At 41.9% G+C, this 25,404-nt stretch overlaps 1 protein-coding gene and 3 non-coding genes across 6 annotated transcripts in view; all 4 read right to left on the bottom strand.

Annotated features, from left to right (window-relative positions):
• Positions 1–4,453: 4,453 nt before the first annotated feature.
• Positions 4,454–25,404, bottom strand: part of ZFR (zinc finger RNA binding protein) — a 55,841-nt gene continuing 34,890 nt past the window's right edge. Inside the window, exons 4-21 of one of the 3 annotated variants that reach the window (XM_069963132.1) lie at positions 23,123–23,405; positions 22,877–23,021; positions 21,438–21,683; positions 20,434–20,678; positions 19,825–20,016; positions 18,604–18,874; positions 16,839–17,026; positions 15,060–15,179; positions 14,834–14,979; positions 14,247–14,409; positions 12,911–13,116; positions 12,600–12,750; positions 12,084–12,225; positions 8,355–8,452; positions 7,441–7,536; positions 6,116–6,227; positions 5,671–5,768; positions 4,454–5,288 (exon numbers count right to left, since the gene is read on the bottom strand). In XM_069963132.1, coding sequence (XP_069819233.1) covers positions 5,109–5,288; positions 5,671–5,768; positions 6,116–6,227; positions 7,441–7,536; positions 8,355–8,452; positions 12,084–12,225; positions 12,600–12,750; positions 12,911–13,116; positions 14,247–14,409; positions 14,834–14,979; positions 15,060–15,179; positions 16,839–17,026; positions 18,604–18,874; positions 19,825–20,016; positions 20,434–20,678; positions 21,438–21,683; positions 22,877–23,021; positions 23,123–23,405 — 3,082 coding nt within the window. In that variant the 3' untranslated portion in view covers positions 4,454–5,108. Of the gene's footprint in view, positions 5,289–5,670; positions 5,769–6,115; positions 6,228–7,440; positions 7,537–8,354; positions 8,453–12,083; positions 12,226–12,599; positions 12,751–12,910; positions 13,117–14,246; positions 14,410–14,833; positions 14,980–15,059; positions 15,180–16,838; positions 17,027–18,603; positions 18,875–19,824; positions 20,017–20,433; positions 20,679–21,437; positions 21,684–22,876; positions 23,022–23,122; positions 23,406–25,404 lie in introns of those variants that run through there. The other 2 variants (XM_069963133.1, XM_069963134.1) reach the window with 2 other exon arrangements.
• Positions 13,241–13,371, bottom strand: LOC138787716 (small nucleolar RNA SNORA66). Its single transcript, XR_011362451.1, has one exon. It is a non-coding gene; the product is annotated as a small nucleolar RNA SNORA66 (small nucleolar RNA).
• Positions 17,930–18,059, bottom strand: LOC138787715 (small nucleolar RNA SNORA66). The gene has a single exon (XR_011362450.1). It is a non-coding gene; the product is annotated as a small nucleolar RNA SNORA66 (small nucleolar RNA).
• Positions 20,126–20,254, bottom strand: LOC138787717 (small nucleolar RNA SNORA66). Its single transcript, XR_011362452.1, has one exon. It is a non-coding gene; the product is annotated as a small nucleolar RNA SNORA66 (small nucleolar RNA).

Raw genomic sequence — 25,404 nt, 5'->3', positions numbered from 1 at the left:
ATAATCGTTCCGTGTAAATGCAGCATAATGCTGCGTTTACACGGAAGGATTATCGTTCGAATTTGCACGATAACGATCGAATTCGAACAATAATCGTACGTGTAAACGCAGCGATCAAACGAGGAAGAAAACGTTCATTTTGATCTTACAACATGTTCTTAGATCATCGTTCGCAAAAAATTCGCAGATCGTTCCGCGTAAATAGTCGTTCACCAATTTAACCTATGTGCAAGATAGGCTTAAGCAATTGCAAAACGATTTTTCCGTACGATATATTGTTCTGTCAAAACGCTGATCGTTATAAAAAAAATCGTTACATCGAAATCGTACAAATTATCGCGCTGTGTAAACGCAGCATTAGTCAGCTTCCGTTAACTACTCTTAGATCATCTCCAAGATTGAGAATTTCCAACCTGAGACTCTCCAGCTGTTGCCGGTTTTCATGTACTTGTTGCAATTTTTTTTTTAGGAAATTAATTATTTTGCAATAAATATATATATATTTATTATTTATTTTTTTTTTACATTTTTTCTGCTTAATGTTATACATACGGCCAAACTGTGCTCCATGCTCATATTTGGTCTTCTCTGTAAAAAAAAAAAAAAAAAGTCCCCATCCTTTGTAGCTCACACAAGGAAAGATACCTGTTCTTCATGCAGGTTGTAGATCACCTGAGGGCAATTAATTTGGGCTAATTATATTATTAACCTCTACTATTTAATTCTATTATCAGCTCCGCAGCTAAGCAGGAAACAAGGCTCTTTATGTAACAATTCAGTCAGTATAATGTCTCTGTGTGGTTATAGAGGTTTTGGTGCTGTGTGACAGGAGAGCTGACCAAGCAATGCGAGCACCCCCAGGATTCTCTGCTACTGAATGTGGATAGGCAGAAGTTGTACACATACACAGTGAACACTTGTCCGTCTCTGTGGACGCTCAGGAACGGCTGTCAATCAATAATAAGTTATGTCTGTGAGCGTGCAAAGGATGGGGACATCCTGTTTGGTCTCTTATTAAACAGAAAAAAGACCAGACATCAACACAGCATGGAGCACAGTTTGACAGGGAGGGATACACCTAGTGGTCACATGTATAACATTGATTTAAATGAAAAACTTACAAATTAATGCAAGTATATTGCAAAACTGCTCGTGATGACTTGCGACAATGCCTCTTTAAAGAAATCCACATACACACAGAGGTCACTCAAGATTGTCCACTTCCAAATTTATTTCACTGCAGTGCTGACAACAAATGGTTTACTGGCAATGTTCACATGAACAGTATGATGCAACCTGCGTTATATCACTGACCAACCAAGGCCAGACCCAACCAAAACCCCCATCCATGTTCTATGGATACTGAACTCCAAGTTAGTAGCAGTAAGGCTGGAGCCACACGGGGGAATGCATCATTCTCAGAGACTTCCTCTACACCAGTGATGCCCAACATGTGGCTCCTCAATGGTGGCATATGTCACCCGGCAGCTGTCAGGGTTTGCTGGGAGTTGCTTTAGACTAGGCATTGCACACAGTAGTACAGTGACCTATGCAAACCATATAACCATGTGCCAAGTCTTTAATATCTTGTGTCACTATGAAATCTGTGGTCTGCCTTGCAAAAGGTAATGGTGCAAAATGCAAGAATTTGCCTTATTTAAACCTGGACTGCAATTCCTAGAATTTTCCACACTGCCCCATCTACCAGTTGTACACAGGGCATCAATAGATGATCTTATGTATATGGGAGTCTCCTAGCAGCAGAACATGACCATGCCTTTATACAGCAGCAGGTTGTCCCCTGCCCTCCCTTTGACTTACTAAACTATATAGGATTAAGTAATATCTATATCACATCTGTGTTTGCAGCCTGAAGAGTCAGGAGCAGGACCACTATGCTATAGACCTAGGTAGGGAACATGGTCTTTCCAGCTGTTGCAAAACCACAATTCCCATCATGCTAAAGCTTTGGCTGTCCAGGCATGATGAGAGTTGTAGTTATGCAAAGTTATGCTGTAGATGTACACTGCTGGTTCAGGATATGACATAAGCTTTGATCGTGGGGGGGGGGGGGGTCAGGACGCTGCAATCAGATACACATTGCTGGACTATATAAAGTATACTGTAAGCCTTCGATCACTATAAGCAGAGTGGCCTATAGATCCATGGAAGGTATGAGAGTCCATACACCGGGGGGCACAGCAATGAGTAAGGGTCTTAGCACCCAGACCCCATATCAAAACTTATTTGATAACACATTGCAGGCCACACGTATTACTTTCTAACATCTTAGCAGAAAGGGCCAATAACGTAATCGGCATTGGAGAACTTTCTAGCTACAAGTGTTAGGAAGACAAGGAGGAGAACATTGGTTCTGATGTAACGTCTAAGGCATGTGATGTGGCACGGAGATCCCTTCACAGTAGTGAGTGGGTAAAATCCTGGAAGCATTAGGAGTGTCTGCTGCCATTGCAGTAGTACACCTGATCTTAAGGAGGAGCACAACACCAAATTAAACTTATATCTTCCACAGGAGAGCTCTGCAGATCATATACTTTTAGTAGACAGGATGGCATCAACAACTATATTATAAAGGTACCATGTCCGCAGGATATGGTATAAGATGCCTGTAGGTTGGGTTCTCCTATCCCCGGACGCAGCTGCTCAGGTCTGTTTCTCTATACACTCACATCTATGGAGGTTACAGAAGTAGCTGAGCCCAGTTTGTCTACCATGTGAACCCCTTTTAGAAAGGGACTTGCATTTTCAAATGTGGAGACGTAATGACCGTGAACCTGTTGATGTCATCTCCTGATTCAGCTTTTGGGTGAATAAAGTCAGGCTGAATCTTAGGCCATATTCACATGAGGCTATGTATTCTGGGCCGTACAGGTACATAGCCTGAGTAGGATTGCCTCTGCTGGGAGTGCATGGATTTCTGCAACCTATCAGCACCCTAGGGCTCATGTTCACATATCATTGTTTTACTACAGGGTGAAGACACAATGTAAAACTTCTAAGGATAGCCCTGGATGTCTGCAGTGTATTCTGACATAGGCCACATTACAAGGGGGATACTCTTACTTATATATGGGATTACCCATTGCAAATGCAGAGTGTGGACTGCTGTGCATATTCCTATTGCAAACAATGTGCGTCCAGCACATTAGTCAGCATAAAGGAACAATCTGGAGCCATTGCTTTCCTGGTGTCTCATGTATTATACACATAAATGGTATCTATCCATATTTAAGTGGTCTGTAGACTGCAATGGGATTTTCAGCTCTGCATTATTATTTTTAGAGGGAAGGGCTGGGACTGACTACTCGAGTATGCTTCAGTTCATGGGATTCTGACTGTCAGGCCTTTCAATTGGTAAAATTGATGTAGTCAAATCTACTATATACAGCCAGCCTGGGAACCATTTCTCTCATTTATTCCAATCTCATTTAGCCTCTAGGTTGGTGTTCTCTAACCTGTTGGAAAACTCGGATGCTCATCATAGCGGCTGTCAGTGCATTATGAGAGTTGCATCACCAACCTAAGCCAATGGCAAACCACCTGTGCTTCTCCACTTGTTATATAACTACAACTTCCAACATACCCAGCATGCCAGGAGTTGTAGCTTCACAACAATAGAGCCACAGCGTCCAAGCTTCTCTATTGGGAACACCAACCATCTTCCTTCCTGTTACATATTAACCTACTATACATGGTTTTTTTTTTTTGTTTTTTTTTAACCTTGTTCACATTAGGTTAGCTATATGTTAAAATAGGAAAAGTGTTGCAAACAGACTCAAAATGTTTTAAAAGCAAACTTAAAGGGGTACTCCAGCTGGGTTTTTTTTTTGTTTTTTTGCTTTCAAATCAACTGGTGTCAGAAAGTTATACAGATTTGTTAACTTCTATTTAAAAAATCTTCAATCTTCCAATACTTATCAGCTGCTCTATGTCCTGCAGGAAGTGGTGTTTTCTCTCCAGTCTGACACAGTACTCTCTGCTGCCACCTCTGTCCTTGTCAGGAACTGTCCAGAGCAGAAGAGGTTTTCTTTAGGAATTTGTTACTGCTCTGGACAGTTCCTGACATGGACAGAGGTGGCAGCAGAGAGTACGTTGTCAGACTGGAAAGAATACCCCACTTCCTGCAGGACATACAGCAGCTGATAAGTATTTGAAGCCTTTCGATGTTTAAATTACAAATATATATAACCAGTTGACTTGGGGGAAAAAAAACAGAAAAGACACTGAAGTACGCCTTAAAAAAAAATATATAAAAAATTAACCAAGCAATGTGGCAGCATCGGTGTTGGGGAGCAAAAAAATAAAATAAGCGTGTAATGTGAATGTAGATTAGCTTTCCACGGTCTCTAGCAACAACTAAAACATAAAACTGACAGAAAGCTGCCTTAGTTACAATTTTATATATATATTCAACTCATTGAGACAAATGCCACAAGATTTCCAGAGACGTTTACTTCCGAGTGCTGAAAATTGCCAAAAAAATAAACTAAAATAATGAAGAATATGTTTTAGTCTTCACACAATAACATCCATGTGGATCAATGTACAAGAACAGAAGGAAAAAAATAATATAAGAAATTAGTGAGGGCACATGCCATACAACTAAAGGAGGCTTTCCCCTGCCAACTTTTTTTTTTTTCCCCATACAACGCAACACGAAAAATTAAAAACACGGCTGGAAATTAAATACAACTACTGCCTATAGAGAGACATCACTGGGGTAAGAGCCCAGAGACTGGATCCTTACATAGTAAAACTATCCGAGTGCTGAGAAGCAGGGGGAAGAGCACCACCCTGGCCTCTGCACACGGACAGAATCCTCAGCTCTATGGAGGCAGGGGAACGCTTACATTATAACAACTATACAAATATTTATCCTATTAACAACTCCAGAGATGAAACATCGGAGTCTGGAGCAAGGTAACAACAAGATCTCGCAGGATCAGGACATGTAACCATGCGGCAGACGGGGATGCAGCAGCTCTGTTAGTGGAAATGTATTTCTCCAGGAGACCGTGCAGACACCCACTAGCTCCTCTTTCTTCCTCTCCCTCTCTCCTTCTTCCGCTCGCCTCTTGTCATTCTCTTTAGAAGTTATCGTAATCCTTTTTATCTTTCTTTCCTTCGGCCTCGAAGCTGTCCACGCCGTCACTGTCTCTCCTCCTCTTGCGGTTGCTGTGGATGTTGAAGCGCTGGTTCATCTGAGACAGGGGATCCATACCCAGCACTTTGTGGATTTGTCGGAAAGCGAGGAGCCTTAGTGCAAACTGCGGGAGGGCAAGAAATGAATTCTTTAAGACGCATGGTCACATCCTAAACTACATATTAAAAAATGTAGCCTTAACTTAAAGTGATAGTCACCCCCTTTTCATATTCTCAGCACCATACTTAAGTTTATATTCTGGACATTTCATAACTTACCATATAAAGAATTTCTTGATGGTAACTGGAGATGGTAACTGGATTTATTAGATCCACTAAATCTTGCTGGAAAGTAGGTGCTACTGGCATTTCATTTTTAAATTGGACAAGAGTTTTCCCCCGTTACAACCAAAGCCCCTTCAGAGCCAGGTGCGCTGAGGAGAGGCCATGTGGGGCTCCTCTGCCAACCTAGTAGAGGCAAACTTATATATAATGTTGGTAAATTACCTGTGCACTGGAAGTGATATCCTCTCTCTGCTGGTCAGTCATAGTAGCTAAAGTGTCAAAAGGTTCTTTTTCACAAGGGTCGAGTAAACCGGGTCCACCTGCCAGAAAAAAAAAAAAAGAGTGAACATATTAAAGAGTGGGTGCAGGGTAAGTAGTCACACTGGGGTATTAACTAAAGATAAGCGAACCTTGAGCACACTTGGATTCGTCCAATCCCGAAAAGCTCTGCATTTGATTACCGGTCGAAGAAGTTGGATGCAGCCCTAAGGTTGCTTGGAAATATGGATGCAACCATAGGTTGTGTCCATGTTTTCCAGATCTCGCTAGGGCTCCAACGTCTTCAGGCAACCGGTAATCAAATGCTGCACACTCGAGGTTTGCTCATCTCTAGAATTTACTAACACTGTGATTTGTTAGGAGATCCTGTTTCTTTAGAATCACTCACCCTTTAAAATAATTCCGGATGAAATGCACTCAAACACTCTTCTCAATGCATCCCCGGGGCTCTGGGGGCCGGTCGAGCTGCTTATAGCCTTCTCCACCAACAGCTCCAAGGCCTGTAAAACAGAATAAGAACCAGCTACTTTCTTTTACCTGGATTGCAAGTAAAATAAGATGAATAATAAAACATTTTCAGGGTGCCCAATCATGTAAAACCAATAAATACTATGGAGAAAGAGACGCTGCACCTCTAACCTCTGGCCTGAATTTGGTATCTCCTGAAATGAACGCTTTTACTTGTGGACATCAGGAGAGAATGGTGGATTACAGAGCATAAAATCTCAGACACAGGCAAAGTTACATATTAAGGGGTATTTCAGAATTATTTTACATTACTTTAATAAAGGTATATAAGGTGCAGTAAGAAACACAGCTCCTCTGCTTCCAATCCAGTGTCAGGAACTGCCCTGATCCCACCACTTACATATCACTAGTCACAATGAGCTAATTCCTATATAGCATGTTGCCTATAGAATAGACATTACATTGGGGGAGCTGTCTGTGTCACTAGTGCTGTAGTTTCCCCTGATGTCCATATAATACATGTTACCATTAGAATAGACATTACACTGGGGGAGCTGTCTGTGTCACTAGTGCTGTAGCCTTCCTTGATGTCTATATAATACATGTTACCATTAAAAAAAAAACATTACACTGGGGGGGAGATGTCTGTGTCACTAGTGTTGCAGCCTCCCCTGATGTCTATATAATACATGTTACCATTAGAATAGACATTACACTGGGGGAGCTGCATGTGTCACTAGTGCTGCAGCCTCCCCTGATGTCTACATAATACATGTTACCATTAGAATCGACATTACTCTGGGGGAGCTGTATGTGTTAGTAGCGATGCAGCCGACACAGTATCGCAGTGATTGACAGTTATTTCTGCTGGCTCTGGTACACCGTGCTGCAGCTGCAACTCTAGTAATACAGACAGCTCCCCCAGTGTAATGTCTATTCTAACGGTAACATGTAATATATAGACATCAGGGGAGGCTGCAGCACTAGTGACACAGACAGCTTCCCCCCAGTGCAATGTCTATGCTAATACTTTTAAAAGGGCAAAGGGCAGAGTGAAAAAAAAGGTAAGTTTTTTTTTTTTATATCAGTCTGGGTCCGATTACAAGAACAAGCTAAGAGAAGTCCTTGCTTAGGGCATTTTCTCGTGACAGGTACACTTTAACTGTAAACGGACATACAAGAAGAGGCCGATCTCATAGATGGGTCCCTGACTTGGCACATATGAAGTCTCAGCATAATACATACCCAGCTTGGAAAATCAGACCAGGTGGGCACACGCTGGCATAGGTCGCGCAGGATACGGATGATAATGACACAGGATTGCAGTCCATTAGCTCTAGCCTTGTGTGTAACAACAAAAGCAAGTTAGTCCTATCATCAAAACAGCAAAAGGCTAAAATGCCGTTGTGTTGGAAGCGCAAATAATGTGCTGCCAATCTGGACGGCATTTTGGACAAGATTAAAAAAAAAAAAACAGACTCATCTCCTGTAAATTTCACTTAAAAGCCTTGTAGACAAAAATAACAAAAATAAAAATTCATTACATGTGCAAGAAAATAAATAAAAACAATGGAAAAAAAAAAAAAAAGAAGATAACATGAGAAAAAAAAAAAGAAAACAAAAAAACCCACAGGTAGGGACTGGAAGGTCGCCAGAATCTGTTTGGTTGTAGAGTCACAGTACCAAACAGGTTCCCGGTTCCTTTCACTTCCTACGCTGGACTTTGTACAACAGTATAAAAGCTTTACAGGAAGCAGTTAACACGTACTTAATTTGTTAAGCAAAAAGAGACTATGCAGCCTTATGGAATATTACAGATCCACAACACAGTTTATGATGGGGGACGCTGAAAAGAATGAGTCAGTCTTTAGAGGTAAGGACTACTCGATGACCAGAAAAAAGAAATACAAAAAGAAATAAAATGAGGGAAAATAAATATAAAAAATAATAATAATACAAATAAAAGGAACAGGATGTGAGTCGTAAAACATTAAAAAGGATCGTCTGTCCACATTTTTCTGGTCATTTAATTTAATTATTTTTTTCTTTTTTTAAGTAACATTATCACGGACAAGTGTGTTTACTATGCAACAAATTATACATTGATCGCGCTATTCTCTCATAAGGCTACAAGAAGAAAGTAAAATGATGTTGCGAACCTGGAACCACTTAGCGTGGCGTAGAGCAGCCAGAGCGTCAAGGCATTTTTGCCTGTCCAAGACGTCCGGTGGGTCTTTCACCATAACCGAGGTTACATCTAAAATGAATTGAATTGGCAAAAGTGCAGTGAGGGACGGGTGTTTGACCAGGTGAGCAAGACACATCCTTTTATGTAGCTACAGTGTCACACAAGCCATTCAAGAGGATATGAACAAAGATTACAGACGCCCCCTATTGGTGAGATGAATCCGAGGCACAATGCTAATAGAGAAAGCCAATGAAGCGGAACACGTGTGGAACTAGATTTCTCATGGCCGCCTTTACAACGTCACTTTTGTCTATCTGCGTGTATGGAGTTTTCCAGGAAGGATGGTTGTTCACAATGCATTAGAACAAAGATCACAAGACAGGGAGGGATGCAGAAATCCACCACCGCTAAGCCAGATCCCAGCCACGTATCGTGTGCCAGACCGTCGCTGTAGCGTGGATTTCTGCATTCCTTTAACTTTGGTTTGATCAACCCCTTAAAGGCTCACTTACACACCAACATCTGTTTCCTGCAAATGCCATATCCCCAGACACATAATAAGATGATCTGCAATTTCTATATAATCGTATGCTAAGTGACGGATGACTGCTGCCCTTTTTTTTTTCTTTTATATGGATGCCATAAAACCAATATGGGCACCTACTGCAGGAGAAAATCTATTAAGTGTGGCTATATAGGGAGCTGATCACAATTACCATTATGCTCCAGACCTATGCAAGCATGCTCCGACAACCTGAAACTGCATGCTACACAACTATATTTTTTGGGTGGTCAGACTAGAAAGGTAACATTTGCAAATCATCTGATCTGGAGACCATGGACGTAACATATAGAAGTTATCACTTTCTCAATGGCCCTTGTCATAAGAGGTTAATCATAGAAAAAGAACGCTGTGCCCACACTATTTCATGCTCATGTTAGGGAGAAAACAGGAATTTAAGCCATTGTCGCTTAAAGCAACCAATGTGCTTAAACCTCAGATTTCTGCCGGCTTTTCCCTGGGTGGATGGAACACGACTGTTCCAGTCACAGAAAATAGTGTGAGCACCGCTTACAAATTCAGAGGAGCGAGGGAGGGAGAAGAAGCAGATGCCTGCACTATGCAACCAAACCCCCTCCTAAGATTATATACGAGGCTGGTGTGACACTGAGCTAAGAAAACCTTGGTCAAAAATCCTTCCGATGTCTTGGCAGCAATTCCTGGCGGGGACCAATTCTCTGCTACAAGGCTTTATAGAAGGGAACAAAAAAATAGCTATAAAAAGGATGGAAGAACACACATAAATGTACCAGCTGCTGGGGAAAGACTCAGCAGCAAGGGTTAAATCAGTTCAGTAATTCATATGCAAGACCTGAGATTCTGGGTGGCTACAGGTGGAAGCAAACACATGCAGAAGTGACTCCCTAGCCGAGTTATGGTCGATCAAACGCAGCCTTCCTGAGATTAGGTGACAGACAGAGCGGTGCATAAAATCTTACTGAAGCAGAAGGTACAATGGGCATTGTTCAGGCTGGAGGAGAAGATCTGCATGGTGTCTCTGAGAAAACCTCCCAGGAGAATTTAGTAGTACGCCAGCACCTGATCCCACACTAGGTCAGACGAACGACTGCTTTGTTTCCTTTTATTTTTTCCATATCAAGCATGCAATCATAAAGAAAAGATGTCATGTATGGTCTGCAACACAGGCGAGAGAAATACGGTAATGCGGTGTCTGGACAATTCCTATAGACATTAGAGGAAAGTCACAGAATACTATGTGACCAGTCAATACTCCCAGAAACACAGGTTGTATGATCAGCTTCTGGACACTATCACCAAAATAAGCTTTTAGCTACCTACTGAATTGTATGCCCTTGCTTTACTGACAGGTAACACACATGGCAAGACATAGGGGACGTTGGTACCCATGACAACCGACCAGCACCCTATAACTGTGATGCTTAGTGCAAAAGGGGCAACAGAGGGAATCTACTGTCTGTTAAAGAGAATCTGTCAGCACCAGGACAGTCTTCCTCAGCTCTATGAAATCCTACAGGTCTCAGTCCTATTGGATGAAGCATGTGGATGCGAGCTTCATCCCCCATCGGCCCACTTACAGTTCCCACTATCAGTCAAATTAGGTGTGGCAGTGAAGCATGCAGCTGTACATCAAGATCTTAGGACAGAGATCTTGCACAAACTTAAAGGGGATGTCTAGGCTTAGAAAAATGTAGCTGCTATTGTCCTCAGTTTGGGTGTGGTATTGCAGCTCAGTACTATTAAAAGTGAATGGAGCTGAATTGTAATACCACACACAACCTGAGGTCAGGGGTGGTGCTGTTTGTTTTTGCAAGAAAGTAGCTGTGCTTTTTCCAAATCTGGATAACCCCTTAAAGTATAAAGTTAATTTAGACTTTTTTCTGCAACCAGGATGTAACTGGGGAGTTATGGGGAGCCTCTACAAGGTTCTTTGGTTACTAAGGAGTTAAGCTGACAGCCATCTATGTAAACCAGAAAGTGTGTACCAAGGCAAAGGAATCTGGTACTTCAGAGGGGCAGTGATGTCACCAGCTCAGACCCAAGGGCTTTCATCACGCTTCACATTCCCCAAGTCTAATCTAAGGCTTGAATATCTGAATCCTTTGCCAGCTATTGATAAGGAAGAGATAATTCAGCGATTTCAGAGTCTAAGGGGGATATAGCCAGGTAGAGAAAGAGGCTGCGTCTTGTCCTGCAGATTATATAAATGAAGATATGTTGCAAAAGCCAAACACGTTCCATAGACAAATGTGGCATTTATGCTGATTAGAGTTGAGCGAACCCGAACTCTCAGCATTTGATTACCAGTGGCTGAAGAAGTTGGATGCAGGCCGAGGGAGTCTGGGAAAACATGCATAAAGCCTATGGCAGTATCCATGTTTTCCAGGGCTCAATAGGGCTGTGTCCAACTTCTTCAGCCACCAGTAACCAAATGCCGCAGTGGGGTTCGGACAAGGTTTGCTCAACTCTAATGCAGATCCTAAACTAGGTCTACTGTACTTTGATGATAGAGTCCCTTTCAATCCATTTACGGCGATCACCTGAAAAGTACAGGACAAAAAAAAATGTTTTAGGGAGTAATGACTGTGTCAACCGTTGTCCAAAATATCAGAAATGAAAAGGAAAAAGCGTCTTTAATCTAATGTCTATGTGCAGCTCTATGGATATGCCTGAAATGAGCCAACTAACTTTGCAGTGATATAAAACTATGGTCTATAGGGAGCCTGGCCACCAACTAAGGAAACAAAATGCCATTCTATCTGACCTACATAGCAACAGACCCAAAGTACTGCAGACACTGACCATGCGGCTTCTGGCTTCATAGCCTGTGGAGGTCTCCAGAGTGTTACACAATATACGGGGGACAGACACACTGGTGTCACTTCGTTTCATAGCAAAGATGCAAACGTTTCCTAACTTTCCTAAAGTTTTGAGTTAAAAGGCAATAAAACTGTCATGTAAAACTGATGTAGGCGACCCCTAAACCCTAGATAGAGAATTCATTACTAATACAGTATATAGCCTCCTCCCCATCTGCATCTGACATGATCAGAGATGACACCATGTGTGTGCTTGTCTCTACTAGAATACATCATCCTATTAAGGAAATTATACAAGTAAGATATAGAGCAGTGTTGTCAGGTTTGTGTTTTTTCCAACCTCCATCCCTCATGCTTTCTTCTCTTATAACTGGAGAGGTCAGCGTTATGGTGACCTGCATTTTAGGTTCCACGCAAGAATTCAGTATAATGGCTGCCTCAGGAATGGAGCAGGCCACCTCGTACTTCTCAGGGCTTATGACCTGCAAGAAAAAGAATACACAGAATGTCACATAACAAGAACATACGGCTCAGCTGCAGGTTACTAGAGTATATAGCCCTTGGTGGCTTCTATCCCTACCACCTGATAGATCTCTCCCAATTTGGGGATAAAAAAAAAAAAATCTACTGATCATGACTTGTGGGGCAGTGACATCCATGAGGACTTGGATTCCTGTACCTGAAGGGTCCACAAAAGGGAACCTGTCAATCCTGTCAAAGTAGCAGACGCATGAGTAACGCTAACAGCAGACCAGGCTCATAACATCCCCTCAGCTTTGGGCAGGGCATTGCAAACAAAAGTCTCTACATGGCTACACAATTGCAAAAGAGATGGGGAAACATGTTCTGCACTTACAGCAAGCTGTTTGGGAAGGTTGTCAGCTATACGGGTCAGCAATGTCCTAGTTGGCTTCTCCGCGCACAGCAGGACTAGGCTGACGTTTCTATCACCGCGTAAAAGCAATCCTTTAGCCAACACGCCAACACGCAAAACTCCTTTCAGAGCCCTGAAACAAAGGAAACAGAAGGTAAGGGTTATTCCCGAAGCTGCTGATATTATTTGTGCATTCCATGTATAGGACTGTATCTCTGCATTGAAGTGTCAGAGATTCCCAAGTACATGGTAGATTACACAAATCTGACAACCAGCCAATTCAGACGGATTACCTTTCCTTAGCTGGGTCCTTCTTCTCTTCAGTCTCTTTCCCCTTAGTTTTGTCCTGGTCAGCCATTGAGTCTGACACAAGTTTAAGTGCTCGTTCTGTAAGAGACACTATCTTCTGAACAGCCTGGAGCTCTTCCTCAGTTGGGTATATTGCAGCATGCTTGGTCATTACATATCGGTCATCAGAAGAGTCTGGTCTGCGCAGTGGCTGCAAACATATCCAAAGCGTTTTGTTAGCAATTAATGTAGAATCACATCATTATACACAAAGACATTTCAATCCGTAGAGAGGGGGAGAAATTTTTTTTATATCAAGTCCACAAAAGAGAATACATTGTAGGAGAAGGTGTTATATAACCCAAAAGACGGACTTTTAAGGCTTTATACCCTCTGCAAATTAATGTTGCAAACTTGTTCCCCTTGCAGCTGCAACATCATGCAGAGCTAGTGATCTAGTTTGCAGAAAAAAAATAATCTTAAAGTGGTACTGGCTAAATTTTCATCAACTGCTGTACTTCCTGCAGGAAGTGGTGTATTCTTTCCAGTCTGACACAGTGCTCTCTGCTGCCACCTCTCTCCATGTCAGGAACTGTCCATAACAGGAGAGGTTTTCTATGGGGATTTGCTTCTGACATGGACAGAGGTGGCAGCAGAGAGCACTGGGTCAGAATGGAAACCACTTCCTGGAAGACAAACAGCAAATGTTAAGTACTGGAAGACTTGAGATTTTTACACAGAAGTAAATTGCAAATCTGACACCAGTTAATTTGAAAGAAATTTGTTATCGCAGGAGTGCCGCTTCATTATCCAGATAGGCAATGGGGTCCCAAAAATCTTACATGAATATGTTGAAACTGGGGAAATTTATGTTAGAACAAAGACACATGGTACCTTTCAGATATCAGTCTGTGTTTCTATAACATAGAAAAAAACGCTTATAGACTCCATAAAAATGAAGCAATTCTTATGGTGGTGAGGGCTTTATCGCCCTTTCGCTCCCCCACCCCATGCATAGCCCTGTTGGATTGACAGTCAACTAAAAGCTGAGCCCCAAGCAGGGTCAGGACTGGGAGGGGGGGCAAGAAAGTGATAGGGCTAGCAGCACTTCAGGAGTTTGGGAACACCTTGTTGACACTTTGCACAGAACAGGAGCATTTTTGTACAATATGGAAACAGTCAGATATATGAAAGGTACCATGTGTCTCTTTGACCCAACAGCATCATCACTTTAGAAAAAGAATTACAGCTGACAGATTAACTTCAAGAAATCTAAAACATACGCCGAAGGAGGCAGATATAGTAATAACTAAAAAACACAGCACAATAAACAAAACTCACAGATGGTCCTTGAGGTTGTGGTGGCATCCCTGGTCTTACACCCAACAATCCTGGTGGCCCAGGGGGTCCATGATGATAGCCACCATCTGGGCCTCTTCGTCGGTCATCCCAGTGATGCTGCTCTTCCTCCATGCGCCTCCAATACATGTCCTCTTCATAGCGCCTTTAAAGAAGAAAACACAGCAGAGGGTCAAAATACATGTCTTAGGTAATCAAACTTAATGATGTCTAGTGACAGGATGATCAAGACATAAGGTAGTGCTTCATGGGGCTAAACACAGACATCCAAAACTGTGATGGTACAAATGTGTGACCCAAGTATACTGTATTCAAGACTAGAGTGATACCCTTCTCACCAGTGACTCATGGCTACCATGTATATGCACCTACTGATAGCAGCCTAATAATCACTGGTTAGAGGAGTGAAGGGAGTGCTTCCCTTATACATACACATAACTATGAGTCCCTAGGGACCTATTACCCTAACAGCACACAGTATGGTGACATAACTTCCCTTTCCAGTTATCTTTTAGTTATGCTGCTTCATAACAGAGATGACAGATCCCCTTTAATGGCAATGCGCTCACCTCATTTCCATCCTCCATCGCTCTTCTTCCTCTCGTCTTCTCCAGTACTCTTCTTTCTGCATCTGTTTTCGCATTTTTTCTTCCTGGATTTTCCTGGCCCGAATGCTGGGCTTCACTTCCACCTGTAAGTCTGGATTGACCTTTTTCTGTTGGTGGAAATATAAAATTAGCCTGTATAAAAGGCAGAAGTCAATGAGAATGTGAATCCTGTTAATACCCCCCTTACCTTGTACTGCAGCCTATGCCTCCTTCCCTTAAGATGCATCTCCTTTGCATTTGGATCATTGAAACTGCACTCGCAGAGCTTGCAATGGAACCGGATAACTTTTCCTTCATCATTTCTAACCTGTAGAATGATTTAATATGTAGTCAAATGTCAGCCCTATATCCTAAAAAAGAGGTTTTACAATACCCATTGCTATTTGCCCAAGTTTATAATTATGGTGTGACGTGTGTAGCTTGATGGCTGCGTCTGCACAGATAAAGCCCGAGACATTCTCACTCCTACAACCTCTAAAATATATTTTCATGACATTCGCACCGGCATGGGTTAAGGTATTGTTAGTCATCTTCATATCTTAAAATGCCAAGATGACTAGAGGTTTATTCCATTATTTTTTACATGACTAACATGACGTATTAGTCAGAAACAAGACACATATTTAACTGCAGACCAATAAAACTTTTTACCTTAAAGTGTTGTTAATTTTTTTTTTTTTTTTTTGCAGAAATCATTTTTACAGGCGATTTTAAGAAACTTATTAGCCATAAAATGCATTTTTATCATGAAAAAGCAGTTTGAAGCTCTCTCCCCTTCATTGTTCTCTATGAAGAGGGGAGGGGTTAAGGGACATGAGGCACACAAACAGGACATCAAAGAGTTAATTTACACTACATCACCAAGCTATCTCCTCTGACCTCAGCCCAGACCTCTCTGACCTCCGAATATGGGCTCTCAGTGGCTCCCAGCTGTGTAATCCTTTGTTCTCTGCTGCGGACTAATCTCCCTCCTCCCCCTCCCCTATCCATAGAACAGACAGGATCCGACTGATGTAAAAGAGTCGAGATTTCCTGAAAATGAGCAGTGGATGACAGAAAGAGGGGAGGGAAGGACCTTGGGAAAGGCTTTTTAAATGCAGATAATGGCATATTTGCCTAATAAACCCAATTACAAAAAGTTTCCTAAAAACTGTTGGACTATTGATTTCTGCAAAAAAAAAAAAAAAAAAAAAAAAAAAAAAAAAAAAGGAAACGACAGTGACACTTTAAAGGGGTATTCAAGCCTATAACATGTATCCTTTAGTGAGATCCTTATAGGGGGAGGATTCTGACTAATGGGACCCCCCCATCCACTCACTGTCTATGAGAATTACAGATATAGCCACTCATTACAATGGGAGTTCAGGACCAAATCTTATTTCAAGAGGTCTCAGCAGTTGGATAACACCCCCCACCATCCAGCAGACACTCAACCTGTGGAACGGTGTTATAAGTTGGACTACCTCTTTATATTATAAGGTATGTATAACCAGAAAAATGGAATGTATACGAGTTGTAATCTGAAAACAGATACAATACTCGGTGCAGCTTATCACATATCAAACTAATGACTGCAGCAAAGTGTCAGATTCCGGACTGATATTGTTGACATTAGATAACTCAATTGGTTTCACTGGGAAATGTAAGAGCGGGGGTGCGGAGACACAGCTGCCAAGAAGCAGAGCAGCTATGTGTGTGGGAAGCGGGAGGAAGAAACAAGCAATGCAATATGGTGTTTTGAAAGCTTTAATACCCATGAGAATGACATTTTTTTGCAGACCCTGGAACGTGTTATTTAATCTATAATTATATTAAAAAAAATTATCATTTATTTCAATAACTTGTTATATTATTGCTAACATACTCTACCACATGACATCTGACCCTGAATGCAAAAGTGTTTTGTAAGACAAAAGGGAAATAGGGAATGAAAACCTAACATAAATAAAATATTAATATGACAAACCTCTTCAACGTAATCATGGCCAACAGGCTGGACGTCACTCTGAAGGGCCGCCAGGGTCTGGGCTGCTTCAGACATTGGATCCATTTTCACTTCTTGTGACTGTGAGCTGGAATTTGATGTGACCTTAACACTGTCGGTCATCTTACTGTCTTCAGGCTTCGTTCCAGTTGACTGCAACTTATTCCCACCTTAACAAGGGGGAAAAAAAATGTAAACACGAGGGTACTAAAGCAATAGAAGTTACTGATGGTATAGAGATTGGTACACAATGCTGGCAAACAACCTGAATCAGTCATACCCGAAACAACTTTCGCAAGCATTTTCAAATTACACAAGATACAATTGCATGGTTCTACAAATACAGCGCATTTAAGGGGAGTACATCTGTCATCAGCATAACACGCTCGGAAAAATATGCATTCTCTCTTTCGGCTCTGTCACATCTATGGAGCCACGCAGAGCGGGTTGGGGAGAGGAGCATGCAGCAGTGTTCTACTAATCAGTCAGGGTCTGAACACTCACTTTCAGCATGTCACTTGTCAATGCTCACAAAAACCTAGTGACCATGCTAAGGATGTTCCCTTCTCACTCAATAAAGTAAGTCAATATCACACTTCTACCTGCTAGTCCTGATCCGTGTGGATTAAAACTTTAGAGATTCTACACAAATCAGTTTTTTTCCCCTCTTCATATCATTATGAGTTCTGAAACTGTTTAAATCTTTGTGCTACTGTATCGACGACGCTGTGTCAGTACAATAGTGCAAAGACCAAAACAGTTCTCAAACTCCTGGCATCGTAATGATTTTTTCCAGTTTGGGTGTAGGTTTTGCAAGTCAGTTCTACTGAAACGAATGGAACTTAATTGCAATCCACACCTGAACTACAGACAAGAAAGGTGCTGTCTCTGGAAGGAAGTGGCCATGTTTTTGTAGAGCTGGACAACCCCTTTAAAAAAAAAAAACCTGAGTGTTCCAGATTGTTATTTATTATGACGCCAGGAGCTCCTTACTTAATTCCGTAGCACAACCTCCGTATTTATGGAACATGGGAATAAGGCCTTACTCTTATAATGGAGGTTTCCATAAGAAAGATTGTAATGTAGAACTACAAAGCCACAGACTCCACTCTGTTGCTTTTTCAGTTTCTACATCGATTATTATAGCAAACGTGTTCCCCTCGCTTCTGCAACTGGATGCAGAGCTAGTGATCTAGTTTGCAAGGAACTTGTTCATCTACGTAACCATGACCACCTAAATATGTATCAGTTTTTTTTTAAAAGGGAACCAGTCAGCAAGATAGGGAGAGAGCGGTGACTAGTCCTGGGCATCTCCCAGCCCAGATGACTAGTTGCCTCCCATTTTCCTGTCTCACGCTGCCTACTAAAGCTACTGCTGCAGCCGTGGTCGATACGTGCCGTAAGCAGCACAGTAACTCTATACAGTGCTGGAGGGAACCATATCAGCACAATAGTGCTTACTGGTTCTCTTTAAACCTATAAGTAACATGTGCAAGTTAGGACCCGATCTAGATTGAGAGCACCGTGTGATCAGAGTATTCTGATTGAAATGAGGGCTGACAAGCGTGTCATGCAACAGCTGGCTAAACACAGCAACAAGTCACATAAACACTTCTGAATGCTCAGCTGAGAATTCACGACTCCTACACCAGTTTTTTTTGCTGACACCAAAAGAATTTCACTGTATTATTATTCTATAATAACCAGCGAGTACATTCACAAAGACAATAGTCATATTTCCACTTGCCTACGAAGGTTATTTTTGGTGTGGTTATTTTCTTGACGATGCTGTTAGATGAGATGGTAGACATTTTGCTGGCGCTTGAGGAGCCAAGAGACGCACTAGAAGTGGATGTAAGCAGTTTTGCAGCAGGTGTGGTGACAGAGGAGCCCCCGTTGGTGCTAGATGTACTGTTGGAAGAGGCCTTGGAGACAGCTGCTGAAGTGACAGATTGGTTCACAACATTTGGTTCGGTCGACGGAATGGGCTTGCCAAGCTTGGTGTGCAGCTTTACAACCTGAAGGAAATCAGCAAGTAAATGGAAAAGGCTCAGCGTGTGTTACATAACATAACTGTTACATAACTGTTTAGGAACTACATTAAATAAATGTGTGTGTATATATATATATATATATATATATATATATATATATATATATATATTTATTTATTATATATACACACATTTTTATATATTTAATTTTTTTTATATATAATTATCAATTCAATAGCATAAATAAATTTATAAAAATATAAATAAATATGAATTACTGTAATTTAAAAACACACTCATAATAATAATAAATATAAATTATATATATATATATATATATATATACACACACACACACACACACACACACATCCCTATCTTCCCATCTATATATTATATTACTATATAATTTTTTGGTGAGAATCATCAATATGCAGATTTAAAATAAAAAGAATGGCCAGTCCTTAGCCACGGCCACTTTAAGAACAAACCAGAAATTCTACCACAGTAATATTAAGCGTTTTCCATTGTGTTATTTTTTTCCCCAGATTCCTAAATCAGCACCAAATTCCAAACATGGCCGTGGCAGCTGGTCATGTATATTCAACAATAGTGATAGTGGCAACTGGTCTATGAATTCACCAATTGAATGTATCCACCCAGTGCCGAATGGATACTATTAGATGCAATCAGGAACACTGGCCTACGTTTACAATGCCTCATATGCCAAAAGTTCGGCTCCACATGCACCAATATTGTGAATAATTGAGCCAAAAAGCATCAAAAGGGGTGTGGTTTCCTGGGGCAGGGAAAGGGGCATGTCATGGATAATAGCATGGCCTAACATCCTGTGCATTATAATTATTATACTTTTAGCAAACATATGTAGGAATTTAAACATATTTGACACCTAAAAACGTTGCAACTACACCGAGTCTCCATTACAGAGTTGTGAAATATTTAGATATATGTACCTTCTGGTGTTTAGCACCTCTGATGTGGGCAGCATAGGCATCGGCCCCTGTGCAAGAGACATCGCAAAGCTCACAGCGGAGCTGGTTCTGGGTCCCACGGATAGCTGTGCTGCTGCTGGTTGTGTTTTGGGAGGCTTTTAAGGCAGCTTCTTTCTTCTTGTGCTTTTGTCCTTCTAAATGCTCCTTATAGGTCTATTATTTGTTAGGGATGAGAAATAAAAAGAAAAAAAATCAAACCCATTACTAAATGGTCAATACTAACAGAAATAGAAACTCTTATAATGGAGGTTTCCATGACAAAGCGTGTTATGTACAACTACAAAGCCACAGACTCAATTCTGGTGCTTTTTGGTTGCTACATCGGTTACTATAGCAAACGTGTTCCCCTCGCTTCTGCAACGGGCTGCAGAGCTAGTGATCTAGTTTGCAAATGATTATTCATCTACAATGGAAATGTAAGCAATGTGATGCACATAAACATAAAAAGCAAGTACTGTATTCTTTTCTAGAACTTTAAATAGGTTGATGCGGCGTACTGTGTGATCAGAACAGTATACACTAAAAGGGATTATGGCTAACAGAGACAGAGAAGCTTAATGGGAGGTTCACCTGAGGTCCAGCACAGCTAATCTTGCAGACATCACAGTAATGGATCTGAGGTGGTTTGGGTGGCTGCTTAAGCTTAAGTTGCTTGTTCTGAAATGGAGCCTTTTTTGTGAAGTTGGTCCCGGTCCAGACTGCAGTGGCGGCAGCGGCTGCAGCCGCGGCTGCTTGTTTTTGCTGTTGCTGCTGTTGCTGATAATAGGATGATGCTGCCGAATACACTGCAGCCTCATAACCCGAGTAGGTTGTACCTGTGGATCAAAAACACATCATCAATTAATATGGGATTTATTCGTGCACTTCAAAGCCGTATACAAACTGACAAATACTGAAATGAAATATGCACAGCACTTAAGTCTATGTAACGCTTAACAGAGCTCTCTGATGCCACCTCTGTCCATGTCAGGAAGTGTCCAGAACAGTAGCAAATCCCCATAGAAAACCTCTCCTGCTCTGAACAGTTCCCGACATGGACAGAGGTTGAAGGAGGGAGCTCTGTGACATACTGGAAAGAATAAACCACTTCCTGCAGGACATACAGCCGCTGAAAAGTACAGGAAGAATTGAATTTTTAAATAGAAGTACATTAGAAATCTGTATAACTTTCTGACACCATTTGATTTGAAAGAAAAAAAAAAATACCCGGAGTATTGCACAGACTATACCAAAGACAACAGCAGCATCTAAAAGTGGCCACAACTATAAGATAAATGTTAGCGGTACAGCCGACCATATAATAAACTATTGTCAAACCTGCAGCTCTCCCATTGCAAAAATACACTTGTCATCATTCCTGTACAGCCAAAGATTTAGCTGTCCAACCATGAGGGGCTGGCCTATACAGGGGATGTGGTGGGAGAGCAGGCTGGGCATATTGGTTTACAATAGCAAATCCTTTGGTTGTCAGAAAGATAAGCTACTGCCAGAGGAGTAGGCCAACATGTCTGAAGGAGATATGCATAGGATAAACAAACGTTCAAATATATGTTTGAAATGAAGGGAGTGCTTACCAGAGTATGTAACAGCTGTTGTGCTGTAGGTGGCGCTTTGAGTGTATGAGGGCACCACAGTGGCTGCAGCAGCAACTGGTTGCACAGTGGAGGATACAGGGTATATAGAGAAGGTAGTTGTAGCTGGACTGGGGTTGGCAGGTTTGATGGCCGTCACTTGTCGGGTCTGTTGCGCCTGCGTGTACTGTGCAGCACCCTGGCTGTAGCCAGCCTTGGGAGCAACTGGAAGAGACAAGGCGAAAGGAGCTGGTACACAGGAGGAAGAAAAGATGTATTGCAGAAAACAATGTGGTTTAGTTGCATGGTTTAGGATAATGGTTTATAATCTTATGTTAATATATTTGTACAAGTCCAATAATGAAATTCTCATCCTATTTTATACCCAGAACACTAGTGGCCATAAAGAATCACCTGTGACCAACGAGAGAGCTTTTACCAATACAAAGACCTTAGAATGGCAAACTCTCTGCTCATTCAAAGGTCAAAATATTACACTGTAATTGATGCTCTAAGGTCATTGAGAATAATGAGGGGTAGTGCGGCGGAAAACAATTATTCACAGAATAACACACATTACAAAGTTATCCAACTTTGTAATGTATGTTATGTCTGTGAATGGCCCCCTTCCCCATGTCCCACCACCCACACCCGTGTACCCGGAAGTGTGGTGCGCTATACATACCTGTCACGTGCAGACTCGTCTCCGATCTTCAGTCAGCGATGTCGTCTTCGGACGGCCGGGCCGAATCCCTCCGTCTGTCCTGAGTGCCGGCCGCCCTCTGCCGCGTCATCGGCTGCTCAGCCGCGATTGGCTGAGCATAACTGTGCTCAGCCAGTCGCGGCTGAGCATCTGATGACGCTAAAGAGGGCGGCCGGCACTCAGGACGGTCGGAGGGATTCAGCCCGGCCGTCCGAAGACGACATCGCTGACTGAAGATCGGGGACAAATCGGCACGTGACAGGTATGTATAGCGCACCACACTTCCGGGTACACGGGTAGGGGGCCATTCACAGACATAACATACATTACAAAGTTGTATAACTTTGTAATGTGTGTTATTCTGTGAATAATTGTTTACCGCCGCACTAGCCCTTTAAGTGTGGAGCGAGCTGTCAGACTGTTCCGGTTCGGCAACACTCTGAACGCGAATGTTTGGCATCTGATTTTCCGGTGGCTGCAGTAGTTGGATGCCACCCTAAGGCTGCAAGTAAGACATAGGTACAGCCTATGACATCCAAGTTCTGCAGCTGCCGAGAGTCAAATTCTGAGCGCTTAGGTTCTGAGAACATTGCCGAGCCCGAATAGTTTGACAAATTCACTCTACAACACTAGTTACCAGTCTAAATCTTCATTACTTTGTCCCTTTTGCAGCACTGACTTACTGTTACTAGCACTTTATCGATATCCCCCCCACCAAAAAAACGAATAAGCAACCTACCTGTCTGGTAGTAGGACTCAGCCACAGATGGCTGAGGTTGGGCAGCCGCAGCTACGGCTGCCACAGTTGCAGTAGGCTGCTGGTAGTACTGCTTGCTGTCATAGGCTACAGCGGGCGCTGTGGACCTCACATAAGAATACGAATCCTAAAAGAAAAAAAAAGGGGTGTAAATAAGGATGTATACCTTTCTAAAAATTCACCTTCTTGCACACTCCCTCTGTTAGATGTAGCAAATGTAGTCCGTACCTGGTAGTTCTGTGTAGTCACAGGGGGTGGTGGTGGAGGAGCCTCCTGCTGCCGCTGCGTATAGCCATAGTCTGTCGCTGTATGAGCCGTGGGGTAGCCGCCATAAGCTGCGGCGGTTGCTGCAGCAGCCACGGCGACTGGCGCAGGGCGAGCTACTGCTACGGTAGCTGCTGCAGGGGCGTATGCTGCTGTGACAGTGTGCGCAGCTACGGGGGCCTGGTGCACAGTGTAACTGCCCACAGTGGTTGGATGGGAATAGGCAACTCCTGATGCTGGCTGCTGGCTGCGGATAGATGGAAAAGGAACAATGTGTTACAGATATCACAAGAAATGTGCCCTATGCAGCATGTTATACGTTACAGGATAAGGTCACATTACTAAGTGTCTATGGCAGAATGGTAGGCCCATGTATAGCGCTGTGTTTCCAAGCCATGAACAGATGAGTTTCTAAGTGTATACTATTGCACAGCAGTGTAACAAACAGACAACTACATTCTCTCCACTGAGATTGAGGCATTATACATTGGCCGCCATATACAGAAAATGTATGGAATGGGAGATTTGTAAATATAGTCTAGAATAAAACATGGTGCTGCTATAAATCACAGGCGAGGTCCATAGCATGACTATATGCATTAGGCCTGGCTAGCAGACAATGAGGTTTAAAGGGAACGTGTCATCAGAAAATGTTAAAACTAAACGGAGACTTCCTGTTGTGTCTGTGATGATAAGGAGGAGACTGCTGTAAGGTGAACTGTACAGCATTATAGCAACAGGCGACAGCACCCGTATAAGACAACAGTAGCTCCCTGAAGAATGACCTCTTCACAGGTCCCAGAGTATGCTCAGTAATGTTTCACATTCATCTCAAGGTGACAGGTCCGGCCTATTGCCAGAGAGAAATCCTCCCTATAGATCACTGCAGGATATTGAACACACTATGTGTATGTGTATATATATATATATATAGTTACTTTTACATGCTTTATTTGTAAAAGGGGGTGAGAGGTTAGTTGGGGGAAAGATCAGAAGCAATGTAAGAAAATATTATTTTACTGAAAGAGTAGTAGATACCTGGAACAAACTTCCAGCAGAGGTGGTTGGTAAATCTACAATAACAGAATTTAAACACGCCTGGGATAGACATATATCTATCCTAAGATAATAAGGAAGAAAATACTAAAAGGGCGGACTAGATGGACCCAGTGGTCTTTTTCTGCCGACAATCTTCTATTTTAACTTTTTTTTATTGGGGGAGGGGGCTTTGGCATATTTTTTTTTTTAGACTTTTTAGGTCTTTAACCCCTTAAGGACAGAGCCTGAAATGGCCTTAAGGACCGGAGCAAATTTTATGAATTTGACCAGTGTCACTTTATTCATTAATAACTTCGGGATGCTTTTACCTATCCGGCTGATTCTGAGATTGTTTTCTCGTGACATATTGTACTTAACATTTCTTGTAAATTGGAGTCGATACTTATAACGAATCTTTATGAAAAAACCCAAAATAGCGTGAAAAATTGTGAAAAAATGCATTTTTCCAACTTTAAAACTTTTCTGCTTATACAGAAAATGGTTATACCACATAAATTATATATTAAATAGCATTAGCAACATGTCTACTTTATGTTGGCGGCATTTATTAAACTATATTTCATTTTTTTTAGACAATAGGAAGCTTAAAACATTAGCAGCAAATTTCCAAATTTTCAGTAAAATTTCAAAATCAGATATTTTTAGGGAACTGTTCAGGTTTAAAGTGTATTTGAGGGGACTGTGTGTTAGAAAGCCTCACGAAGCACCCCATTTCAGAAACTGCACCCCCTAAACTCTGCAAAAGCACATCCAGAAAGTTTTTTAACCCTTTAGGGGAGTCACAGAAATAAAAGCTAAGTGTGTAAGAAATTTGAAAATTTTAATTTTCTGTGCAGAGATTTTATTGTAATCCAATATTTTTCATAATTATAAACCTATTACCAGAGAAATGCACCCCAATATTGATTGCCCCATTTCTGCAGTTTATAGAAATACCCCATATGTGGCCCTATTGCGCTATTTGACGCAACCACAAGCCTCAGATATAAGGGAGCGCCTAGTGAATTTCAATGGCTCCGTTATTTTTGGTCATTTTTGACTGTACCACTTCAGGTTGGCAGAGGCTCTGGGGTGCCAAAACCTAAAAAACACCCCTAAAGGGACACCATTTAGAAAACTACACCCCTCAAGGAATGTAACAAGGGGTGCGGTGAGCATCTGGACCCCACAGGTGCTTCACAGATTTT

This window comes from Dendropsophus ebraccatus, chromosome 3, assembly GCF_027789765.1.
Source record: "Dendropsophus ebraccatus isolate aDenEbr1 chromosome 3, aDenEbr1.pat, whole genome shotgun sequence".
NCBI lineage: Eukaryota > Metazoa > Chordata > Amphibia > Anura > Hylidae > Dendropsophus > Dendropsophus ebraccatus.
The sequence above is the reverse complement of the archived record's forward strand: the minus strand, read 5'-3'. Positions and strand labels throughout refer to the sequence as shown.